The sequence below is a fragment of the Centruroides vittatus genome, unplaced genomic scaffold (genome assembly GCF_030686945.1).
Source record: "Centruroides vittatus isolate TY-2023 unplaced genomic scaffold, ASM3068694v2 contig_1159, whole genome shotgun sequence".
NCBI classification, from domain to species: Eukaryota; Metazoa; Arthropoda; class Arachnida; order Scorpiones; family Buthidae; genus Centruroides; species Centruroides vittatus.
This window is the reverse complement of record NW_027120745.1, coordinates 319,035-330,217: the sequence shown is the minus strand read 5'-3', so window position 1 is coordinate 330,217 and position 11,183 is coordinate 319,035. Positions and strand designations below refer to the sequence as shown.

Genomic DNA, 11,183 nt, shown 5'->3' with positions numbered 1-11,183 from the left:
TCACTTGGCAAGTATACACGTATACACACACTCGAGCATCAGGAACGATGAATGTTCGTCCGAAATCTAGAAAATGGATAGTTCCCAAACAATAGTCTTGAAAAACAAGGGCTTTAAAAATCCGCAATAAAACCATATTATAAAAAGGAGCAGAAAAACGATATGAAAATCAAACTACATCTACTCTAAAAAAAAACCTTAAATGGAATTACTGATGACCAATCTACACATTCTCCATTCGCTCAATGCCGAGTAGTGTTAGACAATACGAATATGTGAAGCAAATATATGAGGGCAGACCTGGTATATTTATATGGATTTATACCATTGTACTGTAGGATCAAACGTGAGCAAAGTGGACCTGGTGGCGAGTTACTCGTCTGGCAAGAATAAACTTATACGGACCAGTATACAATAACTTGCAAGACGTTCATACCATCCAAACTCAATTGTATGGAGTTTTAATGGTGATCAAAGTATACGAATTATAGTTTGATTACCATTTGGACTGCCATAACATTTGTATTTAATGTTCCTCATGTAGGCCTAGTATAGTGTAACTTGTGTATAGTGTATAAGTATATTTGTGTGAGAACTCGGGCTAGCTTTTTTGTAATTTAGGCGATTTAATATTTTTTCAAAGAGAAAAAATTGATAATATCAAAAGTGCTCAGCAAATAAATACACAGAGACAAAACACCTTTATTTGTTGCTGAGAAATAATAGTGGGATACATGAATTTGTGAGTAGAATCAATGATAACAAAGATGGTCTTAAATTAAAATTAGAGCAAAAAAGTTCCTTGAGTGTGCACTTCTTAGACATTAATATCAGATTCATGGGAGATCATTTGTCCACCAGCGTGTATATTAAACCTACTCACACCCACCCTGTATATACCCTCCCAGTCCATGGATCCGTATCGGTATAAAATGGCGGCATTTCGAACTTTAATAAGAAGAGCTTATTTATATTGTGACAGAATCGGTGACAGAAATAAAGAAATTGATAGAATATTGCAAGTAGCCTAGACCCTGGGTTACAAGAAAAGCACTATTGTAGGAAAACTCAGGGCGTATGAAAGGAACAAAGAAAGAAAAGACTTAAGTAATGTTCCCAATAGGCGTTTGAAGTTTACTTATAATAGTAATTTGAATAGTGTTATGAAAGAAGTTGCTAGTCGAAAACAATCAAGAATGGTTTTAAGGAGAGGCCCAAATTTATATAAGATCTTGAGGAATGATAAAAATAGGATAAAAACAGAGGCGTATAAAGGTTATAAACCAGGGGTGTAGCCAAGGAACCAAAATCAGAATTTCTCTTCTTCATGTTGTAATAAAAATTAAGAGAACTAAACGTTAGAAATCTAAATACAAAATAAATTCGAAAAGTTAATTTATTAATTTCAAACAACTTTTTAAGTATTCAGAAATTTAAAAAAAATAATATATGTAATTTGTTAATAGCATAAAACATTTTGACATTTTGACATAATTGGTTTCAATTACTTATTAAGTAGTAATACGAACATAAAAATTCTATTTCGATTTAGTTGAGAAACGTCTACTTTGATGAATAATTTTACAAATTAACAGAATTTCTTATAACAATATTATTGCTTGGATTAAAAGTTACAGTCTTTAATAATCCGTATTAACAGCCCAATCTGGGAAGGCCGTATAATTGAATATAAATTTTCCCCAACTTATAACCATTATCAATTCTATTATCAGGCATATTATCGTCACAATAATTCCTGGTTTTGCCTGAATAAAAACAAAAGTAATGTGTAACATCAAATTTAAAAGATTACTTAATGAATTCTGTAAAACTTACCATTTCGATGGTTTTCATTCCTGATGCGTTGTAAACAACAACGTTAGACGGAGTACTCATAGGCAACGAAAAGGAAAATGAACAAGATATGGTAAACGGAATCATGAGATATAGCGGATTCACCTTAAGAGCTATTGCCTATAAAATGTATTATACATTCTATAAAAATTATAATAAAATATTAAAACTATAAATGATTAAATTATTACATACTATACTTTTAATAACTGGCAAGAAAAAGTTATTCACTGCCGCATTTGTAATCAGTTGGGTGAATATTATCGCTAGTAAACAGACGATTATCATGACCAATTCAGTTGGAAAGTTAGACAGAACCTTAAGTTGATCGCCCAAAAGTTTAATCACTCCCGAATCCTATAATTATATTTTTTTAGTTTTTGTCGTCTAAACATTGCAAATTTTTCAAATAAGATACTACAATATTCCCGATCTCGGAAATAATTTCCTTCAAACAGTTAACAAACCACAAACCTTCAAGCCTTCGGCGAGAGTGAAAGAGCCTCCAAATATAAACAAAACGTCCCAGTTCAAGTGTTTTTGTGCTTTTTTCCAGGTAAGTAAAGGAGGACTCTTCTCCAGTTTCGGTTTAGCGGGAATCAAAAATAGAAACAGAGAAAGGAAAATTGCGGGAGTAGTATGTTTTATATCACTGAAAAGTATTTAATAACAAATTATTCGATTACATAACTGATATAAAATATTTCACATTACTTTTAATTATTAAAATAATTATCTTTATTGTGTTAAAAATTGTAAAAAATTCTAGTTCTAAATTTTTCTTAAGATGCAATAGATTTTATCTTCTAACTCTTTCCATCTTGTGGGCACTAAGAGGGCCTCTGAACAAGTCGAGTACGATTTCAATGTGGGTTTGCCGAACCCACATTGAAACGGCCGGGTGTTAAGGGACGGGGCCCGACATATCCGAACGGACCACCCCCCGAAAAATTCCTGGGGATTATTCGACCCGTTCGAATTCGATACCGGGTCCCCCAGAGCGGTAGGCTGCCACCTTGACCGCTCGGCCATCCGGCCGTCACTGAGGTTACACTGTTAAATTATCAAGAAAATGAGTTCAAAAATTTCATGATAGCAAAGTACAGTCTTCAATAAATACTACTATACTCTACATGTTGTACTAAAGATTTCCGGATATAGAAAATATTCGTTAATTGAAGGCTTGCGTCGAATAACGTTGCAAGCTCCAGAGAACCCCGAAAAACCAGAAAACCCCTAATTGCGCTTGAATTGTTGAAACAATGACTGATTTTAGTTAAAGGTGTAGGAATAATATTTTTGCAAAAAGTTGGGCCATTTTCATCGTGAAATATACTGTACGAAACGAAGATAAAGCACCCTGTGTAATGGAAAAAGTTGCACGTGTTGAAAACGTTTCGAGTTGTCACACGAAACGTTTTTCCACGCAACTTTCGTATACTTTGGTTTCAAAGAGAGGTTCTGCCTTTAAATTACACATTTCTTTTGTAACCGATGTTGTCATTTCTTATTTATGACACCGCATTTTATAAGCTGCGTGTTTTGGAGCACTTGACAAAAAAGTTGTGCTAATGGAAGAACTCTCGCTAGTCGAGCATTAAATTACCTATAATGAAATTACAGATTGTCAAATGTAAAGTTATTCCTTATTTAGATTTAGTCAGTGTTATTACTTTCGTCATCAGATTTTATAAGTTTGTAAAAGTCTGCATTTTCTGTACTCGGAAACTTGCACACGGACAGTAGGTCCTTCTTGGCACTTTTCGTTGGGAGCGATCAACTGTATGCACACATCAGATAAATGTTCTGGGAACCATTACAGCGATTTAGAACTTCATTGTGTGCGCGACTTCTCATCGACGATAGTAAAGAAAATGCATTTCGTGGCTGTAAATCATAAAACCGTCTTATTCTAATGATAGTAGTGTCGTTAGTGTCATCAGACATAATCCGAGCCTACATCGCCGAGATAATTTTCAATGCTTTGGCCCGAGAAAAAATTTCCTAAAACGCTGACGTGCTTTACGTCATTCTTCTTTGCACGTCCCACGCCGCGAAGTTAGCTGCATGGCGCATGCAACATTTATCCATTCACCTCACTGGAGAAAGTTACAGCTAGTTTAATTTGCTCAATGCTTGACAATTCCTGATTCCCCGTGCATTTTCGATTTCTTATGATTTTAATTTGAGGGCCTTCTCTTTTCTAAATTTTGCATTTGCAGCTTGGAAGACGTGACAGTGAACGCCTGCTCGTCTGCCATTTTCTATGCACACGCAACGTTTTTCCATACAGTTGATAAGTCGGAAGCATTTTTCGTGGTAACTAGTCGGATTTTACTGTCCCGGCTGTTATATATAACATAGGGATAGCTTGACAATCGATAAAAAATGACTTCCCAAAATTTTACATTTTTGAACTCGGGACTTTGGAACGTCCAGAAATGCAAAAAGATTTCGTTGGTTTTTTCTATATGTATGAATGTCAGTGTCTGGGGGCACGACTTTTTCAACCACTTTGTTGCTAAATAACTCCTGTGTCTTTTGTCGAAAATTTCTGAAATTTTGCAGTTAGATTTGTATATTAGGGATGAGATTAGTGATTAGAGGGTGAGATCTGTATATTATAGGATATTTGTATATTAGTGAGATTGATGCTGTTAAATTTTGGTGGTTAAAGGTCAAAGAGTGGAAGATAAAGGTAGTGTGTCATATCTCGAGTAAAATCGGACTTAGTGACGATTTTACTCGTTATTAGCATTTACAATTTTTTAATGAAACACATCCCTACCCTGAAAATTAGGCTTTTTGCTATTTGATAATAATTAATTATATAAAAAGTTTTTAAATAAAATATAACAGATGCGCCAAACGCATTTTAAAATGTTACCGAGAAAGTTAAGCAACTCGTTGCTGGATTTTTTCGATGGTAAATATACTATTCGATCATCGTTTCGCAGCGCACAATTTATTATAAAAAATGTCAATTTGGTTATTTTGGCGTTTGCAACGTTATTCGACACAAGCCTTCAATTATAATTTTCTGTTGTTAAGAAATTATAAATTACTATAGGAACTTAAATTTTATATGATTGTTTTGAATAAATTCGTCCGAATTATAACTACGAGGACCATTATGTACAATTTATTCGTAATCATTTTTTATGTTACTTTTAGCTAGGATCAATGTATCATTAAGATTGTTAATCATCATATTGCGATTTAGTCCCAGGAAGAAAAGTTCTACTAACTTCCCCGGGCCATTTTTATGTGGACTTTATATAACGCATCTTCTAGAGGAGAAAAGCGGCAGTCGTGTTAAAATCATAAGACAGTTGCAACCAATTACTGCGATGAATCATTTATACTTCTAAGCGCGTGTCTAACGCCTACTTCTATGCCAAATTACTTAGCTTCTAATTATTGATAGTAGCGGTATCTAACCAGATCTAATCCGGCCATCGTTGGCTTTTAATATAACTAACTATCGGGCTTACGGACGTTTATACGGTATTTGTATATATATATACACACCATTTCTTATATTATTTAATTTTGTAACAAGTATACAATAATAATAATGAATCAAATGTAGAGTTATCAAAGAGAAGTGAATAGTGCACCACTTACAGTCTTTTTCCTTCAGTGTAAAGACTATTCAACAGATCTTGCCAACCGGGGGAAAACATTGGCTTTTTCGAAACACAACTTATAACAACTCCTACGGATAATGACAAAACGGCAACTTCGTGAAACCTAATTTGAATATTTGCTTCTAAGTATGTCGTTTTAACACATTTTGAAAGATTTCAAAATTTCTTACGATATCGGATCCAGTTCCTTATATTTGGCAATTATCACTTTTGTTACGTCTTCATTTTTAGAAATTCGTCTGCAAGAATTTAAGATTATTTATTTCTAAATTTAAGAAAATACGAAATAGAAAAAGGAATAATGATTACTTATTTTTCAAGACATATTTCGATAGATATAGGTATATAAGTAAAACGAGTAGGAAAACAACCGGAACGTGATAACACATCCACGAACTAAAATTAACTTCGTTCGAATCCGGAAATTCGCTGAAAACGAAACAGAATTGAACGATTCGCGCGCATTTAACTCAATTACGTAGCATTACGATAAACACGAGTCCGGTTAACTTACTATTTTAAATAATCAACGAGAACCATATTCGTCGAAGTGCCGATTAAGGTGCTCGTTCCTCCACAAATCGCCGCGATGGCAATGCTTAGCATAAGTATTTTGCGCATTCTCTGCAGATCTTTGTCCATTTTTTCACTGAAATAGTAATTAAACCGTCCGATTATCTGGATTATATTAAAGCTTTATAAAGCATCGAAGTGTCTTTTTACGTGTCTATAGCAAACAACGATTCTTCGCTTAATTCGTACTCGAGATTTTCATTTTCTCGTTCAATCTCTTTGATTTCTCCTTCTTTTAATACTTCTTCGTTATCGAAACGAACATTATCTTCGTCGACCGCTTTATTATCCGATTCCTTAATGTTAGCGTCGTATTCGATTTTATTGTCTTCGCTATTAAATCCACTTTTATTCTCAATTTCTGATTCATTTCTATTATCGTTTCCATTTATTTTTACTTGCGTGGTTAAATCTAAGAAAAATAAGATTTGCGATTTATAAGTTTATCGCTTTCTCTACGCATTTAAAATTATATTAAAAATAACTCGTTGTTTTAAATTTATATTTGTTTAATTAGGCAAATTAAAATAGATATTTAGGCTAAATGCAAATATATTGATATTAATAAGTTTAGTTTAATATAAGAAAAATGCAAACGAAAACTTTCTCTTTTTTGTTGATTAAAAGTAAAATCCATATTATAGAATTTTGTGATAGATTATTTACAAATGAATTGCGGCTCAAAATAAAAACAGAATAAATCATTAATTCAAACATTTTCGTTGTTCTTTTCTCTGTTATAACTATTGTCTCATTTTTCACTTTTTATTCTATTCGCCTTTATGGGCACTAAGAGGCCTTTTTCGGGTCCCATCGTACATTCAACCGAGCCCACAATGGAGCGACTAAATAAAGAGAAAGAAGGCCGGACATATTTTGAACAAACCGTCAACGAAAAATTCCTAAAGTAACGAGTAAAATTGGCAGGTTAAAGCCTTATCGCCCGGCTGTCTCGATGCCTATTTAAATTCTCGTAATTTATAATCGTCAAACCAGCAAATTGGTAAGTGCAAAGATATTAAGATCATGTGTCTCGAGACTCAACGAAAATTGGACGTATTCTTCTATTTATGTCTTGCTGTAAAATGAGAAAGAAAGAATTGGGGAGAGTAAATAAAATCGCTAAACGTGTCTCGATATCGAGGAAAAGCAGTTATAATGACGAACTCAAAAGAAATTCCACTTAGAACGGGAAAGAAATAAATGTTGTAACATCTAACGATCCATTAATTAATAAGAAGAAAGGTCTGTTATTAGACCCGTTGGATGTGGATCCTATCGTATTCAAAAGTATAAAACCAATATCGATTACAATTACATTTTATCACCAGTAGGCTATATTTTTTCTACACCGTAGGTATGATCATACCGGTATTTATTAGTGTCGCGTTCTTATTTTAATTGTTTAATTAACAAAGCACCGGGAATACGCAATTTAAATTTCGTATAAATTACTCTTAATTCTACGTTTTATTGTGACGACGATTGACGATGTACGAAAACTTGTCATTATAAAGATATAATGACAAGTTATACACCAACAAAGCCGAATATAGCCGAATTGGTTGGTGTTTAGCTTTACGTGTATCGGGTGTAAGTAAAGATGTTTGATATAATGACAAGTTTTCGTACAATCGGTTTCTTGAATATTATATGTTTTTGAATAGAAAAATCGAAGATAATTTTGACTTCATCTTTCTAATTCTAAAATACAGTAGAGCATCGATTATCCGACTTAATTGGGGACTGGGGTTGGTCGGATAACTGAAAAGTCAGATAACCGAAAACTATGAAAAAGTACATTATTACTATAGTGTATTAGGCCTGGTTTAAATACTAGCCTCCCTTTCATGGTCGAGCCAGTGCTGCCAGCTAAAACATGCAAAATTTTAACAAAAATAATATTAAAGTAGCCAAGACATAACCAAATATTGTAGCGCCACATCACTAGCGGACATTTGAATTTGCCGACTAGAACGCGGTCGGTTAACCGATAAGTCGGTTAATCGGGGGTCGGATAATCGATGCTCTACTGTATTGGCATCTTCAAACAATTTTCTTACCTATAACTTCTACATTTTTCTTTCTGTCTTCCACTACTTCCTTTTTAATCAATTTCTTCTTCGGAGCATAATTCATTTTCTTACCATCGCATAATATTTTAGCTTCAGCAAGTTCTACAATAATAGCGTGGACAATCGGTACAATTGTAGTTGTAGTCACGGTATTGCTAATCCACATCGAAATAACTGCTGTTGTCGTCATAAGTCCGAACATTGTCCTGTGTATAAAAATATATAATATTAAGTCAATTAATAAATAAATAAACACACCTGTTTTGTATTCGCTGAGCTAATTTCTTATTCCTCCGAACGTTTTCAGCCTACTGTAATAGGCCATCTTCAGGCTTTACATTTTTGTTCGAACGGTAACATTCGAATTTATTTGAATTTGCATTTTAAGTTAACGGATTAACATACTCTCAAAACGCGTTGCTAATGAAAAACTTAAGTAACGAATAAATAATAAAATACAAAATAACTGAATAATGACGTAGAATTTTACATCTAAAATAATTAATTGTGGATACTAATTCCTATACAATCCAGCCCAAATTTTTATGGATTATCAAATCCCATACTCTTTTCAATTTTGTACTTCCAAGCCGATGGTAATGTGTTTGCATCTTTTGAGTTTAAGCATCTGTCCCTCATTTTACTTTTGTAAATTTCTATTTTTTCCATTTCCATTGCGATGGACGGTGAATGTCCTGTTTTAACAATCTTTGCCTCATTCCATTTGACTACCGCTTTGTCCGCCTGCGCCATACTAGCCAAAATCGTGCTGTTTAGACCCTTACTCACACTATATTTATGTTCCTTTACCCTTACTTTGAGGCTTCTTCTTGTCACTCCTATATATTCTTTATCAATTCCTAATTGTTGGTTCTCATACAGTATACTGTATACACCCGCTTGTTCTTCCATTCCAATCTTGTCCTTATCATTTCTTAATATTCTTAATATTGTGAGTAAGGGTCTAAACAGCACGATTTTGGCTAGTATGGCGCAGGCGGACGGAGCGGTAGTCAAATGGAATGAGGCAAAGATTGTTAAAACAGGACATTCACCGTCCATCGCAATGGAAATGGAAAAAATAGAAATTTACAAAAGTAAAATGAGGGACAGAAGCTTAAACTCAAAAGATGCAAACACATTACCATCGGCTTGGAAGTACAAAATTGAAAAGAGTATGGGATTTGATAATCCATAAAAATTTGGGCTGGATTGTATAGGAATTAGTATCCACAATTAATTATTTTAGATGTAAAATTCTACGTCATTATTCAGTTATTTTGTATTTTATTATTTATTCGTTACTTAAGTTTTTCATTAGCAACGCGTTTAGAGAGTATGTTAATCCGTTAACTTAAAATGCAAATTCAATAAATTCGAATGTTACCGTTCGAACAAAAATGTAAAGCCTGAAGATGGCCTATTACAGTAGGCTGAAAACGTTCGGAGGAATAAGAAATTAGCTCAGCGAATACAAAACAGGTGTGTTTATTTATTTATTAATTGACTTAAACAGCGCTGGGAAGGAGATAGGTAGATAAATAATATTAAGTAGATAAATTATTCTAACAAAGTTTAATTTAATAAATAATACCTCGATATATCTAGCTTCGTATAAAATAACATAGTCAACGCAATTCGTTTGTATAAATTACAATGATCAATTCCTGCAGCAAACAGAGAAGATACAAAATACAAGACGCTCGATGGCTATCAAAGAAAATCACGAAATCAATTTTTCCGACATAATTTAGAACTGTCGGGACATACTGCACTTACCGACATATATTTGTGAGATATCTTATCGGAGTTCGATATCCCGAGCAACGGGAATAATACAATTGGAAAAAATGAAGTTATAGCCAGAGGAAGCAATTCCAATATCCAAAAAATTTCCATTACAAAGAAAATGTATAATCCTCTCGATTCCTGAAGATGTTTAAATAAAAATATCACGAGTAAAAATTTAATATTAACTTATATGCAGGGCCGGATTATCGAATAGGCAAAGTAGGCAAATGTCTAGGGCCCGTAATTCGGAGGGGCCCGGCTTCAGTGCAGAAGATTTCTCTGTTTCAAAACGAGTTAAAAATTATGTAAGAAATTCGATAGAACAGAAAAGGCTGTATTTAACAATTCCTACTAAGCTCCGCTCGACTAGCCATTGCCTAAAAAAAAAAACAGGTCAACAGCCACCCGTGCGTCAGAAGTAATGTACGCCACGAGATCTCTCACCATCTAGAAATATTCCTAGGACTGCCTCTCGTGGTAGTACTAATGTATGGTTATGATTTATTTTCTAAATCTAAACTTATACGTCGCGACATCGCATATTCGATATAGCGTTCAACTTGCTCGAGTGCAAAGATATTACAATTCAAGTGTTTTATAAAAGAGTTAAAAAGGGTGACACTACGGTGTGACTTGGGGTGACACTACGATATCCGCACCGGGTGTCACCCATGCTAGCTACGCTAATGTCACATTATATAAGATTTGTTTAGAAGCAACTTATTTAAATGGGGCCCCAATTTAAATTTTGTCTAAGGCCCGCTAGAGGTTTAATCGGATTAACTTATATGAAAGGAATGTTTGAATAAGATAAAATTACATACCAATGAATTATTCCCTACAATTATAATGGTTGTTAAAATCAATGGTACGAAACAAATTACGAATATTTTGTGAATGGGCCAGCAAGTATTCATCACTTTTCTAAGCTTCGTTTTTGGTTTCTTCACTTTTCTAGGCATTTTGACTATTCGAAAAACAGAACGTCCAAATTCTAATTTCAATCGAATAATTTTTTGAATTTCGGGATGCGTGATCGAAAGAGTCAACATTTGAACTCGATCATAAGTTTATTTCGGTTGTTATCTTAACTTAACAATAAAATAAATTATATTAAATATTTTCAAGCTTTTCAACTGTATTAATAAACAACCATCCAAATAAAATATAGTAAATATTTTAAGTTTAAATACCGAATGCCTGTACCGAATGTTTATTCAATTTTTAAAATTTAATAACG

At 33.6% G+C, this 11,183-nt stretch overlaps 1 protein-coding gene across 1 annotated transcript; it reads right to left on the bottom strand.

Moving 5' to 3' along the window:
• Positions 1 to 1,486: 1,486 nt before the first annotated feature.
• LOC136980064 (Na(+)/citrate cotransporter-like) lies at positions 1,487 to 10,980 on the bottom strand. The gene is made up of 13 exons (XM_067276111.1): positions 10,768 to 10,980; positions 9,932 to 10,081; positions 9,747 to 9,862; positions 8,141 to 8,358; positions 6,228 to 6,489; positions 6,019 to 6,153; positions 5,814 to 5,933; positions 5,675 to 5,743; positions 5,482 to 5,607; positions 2,329 to 2,506; positions 2,050 to 2,211; positions 1,837 to 1,974; positions 1,487 to 1,766 (listed from the first exon to the last, which is right to left on the bottom strand). The coding sequence occupies exons 1-13, from the start codon at positions 10,903 to 10,905 to the stop codon at positions 1,641 to 1,643; spliced, it is 1,938 nt and encodes a 645-aa protein (XP_067132212.1). The 5' UTR covers positions 10,906 to 10,980; the 3' UTR covers positions 1,487 to 1,640.
• Positions 10,981 to 11,183: the final 203 nt, after the last annotated feature.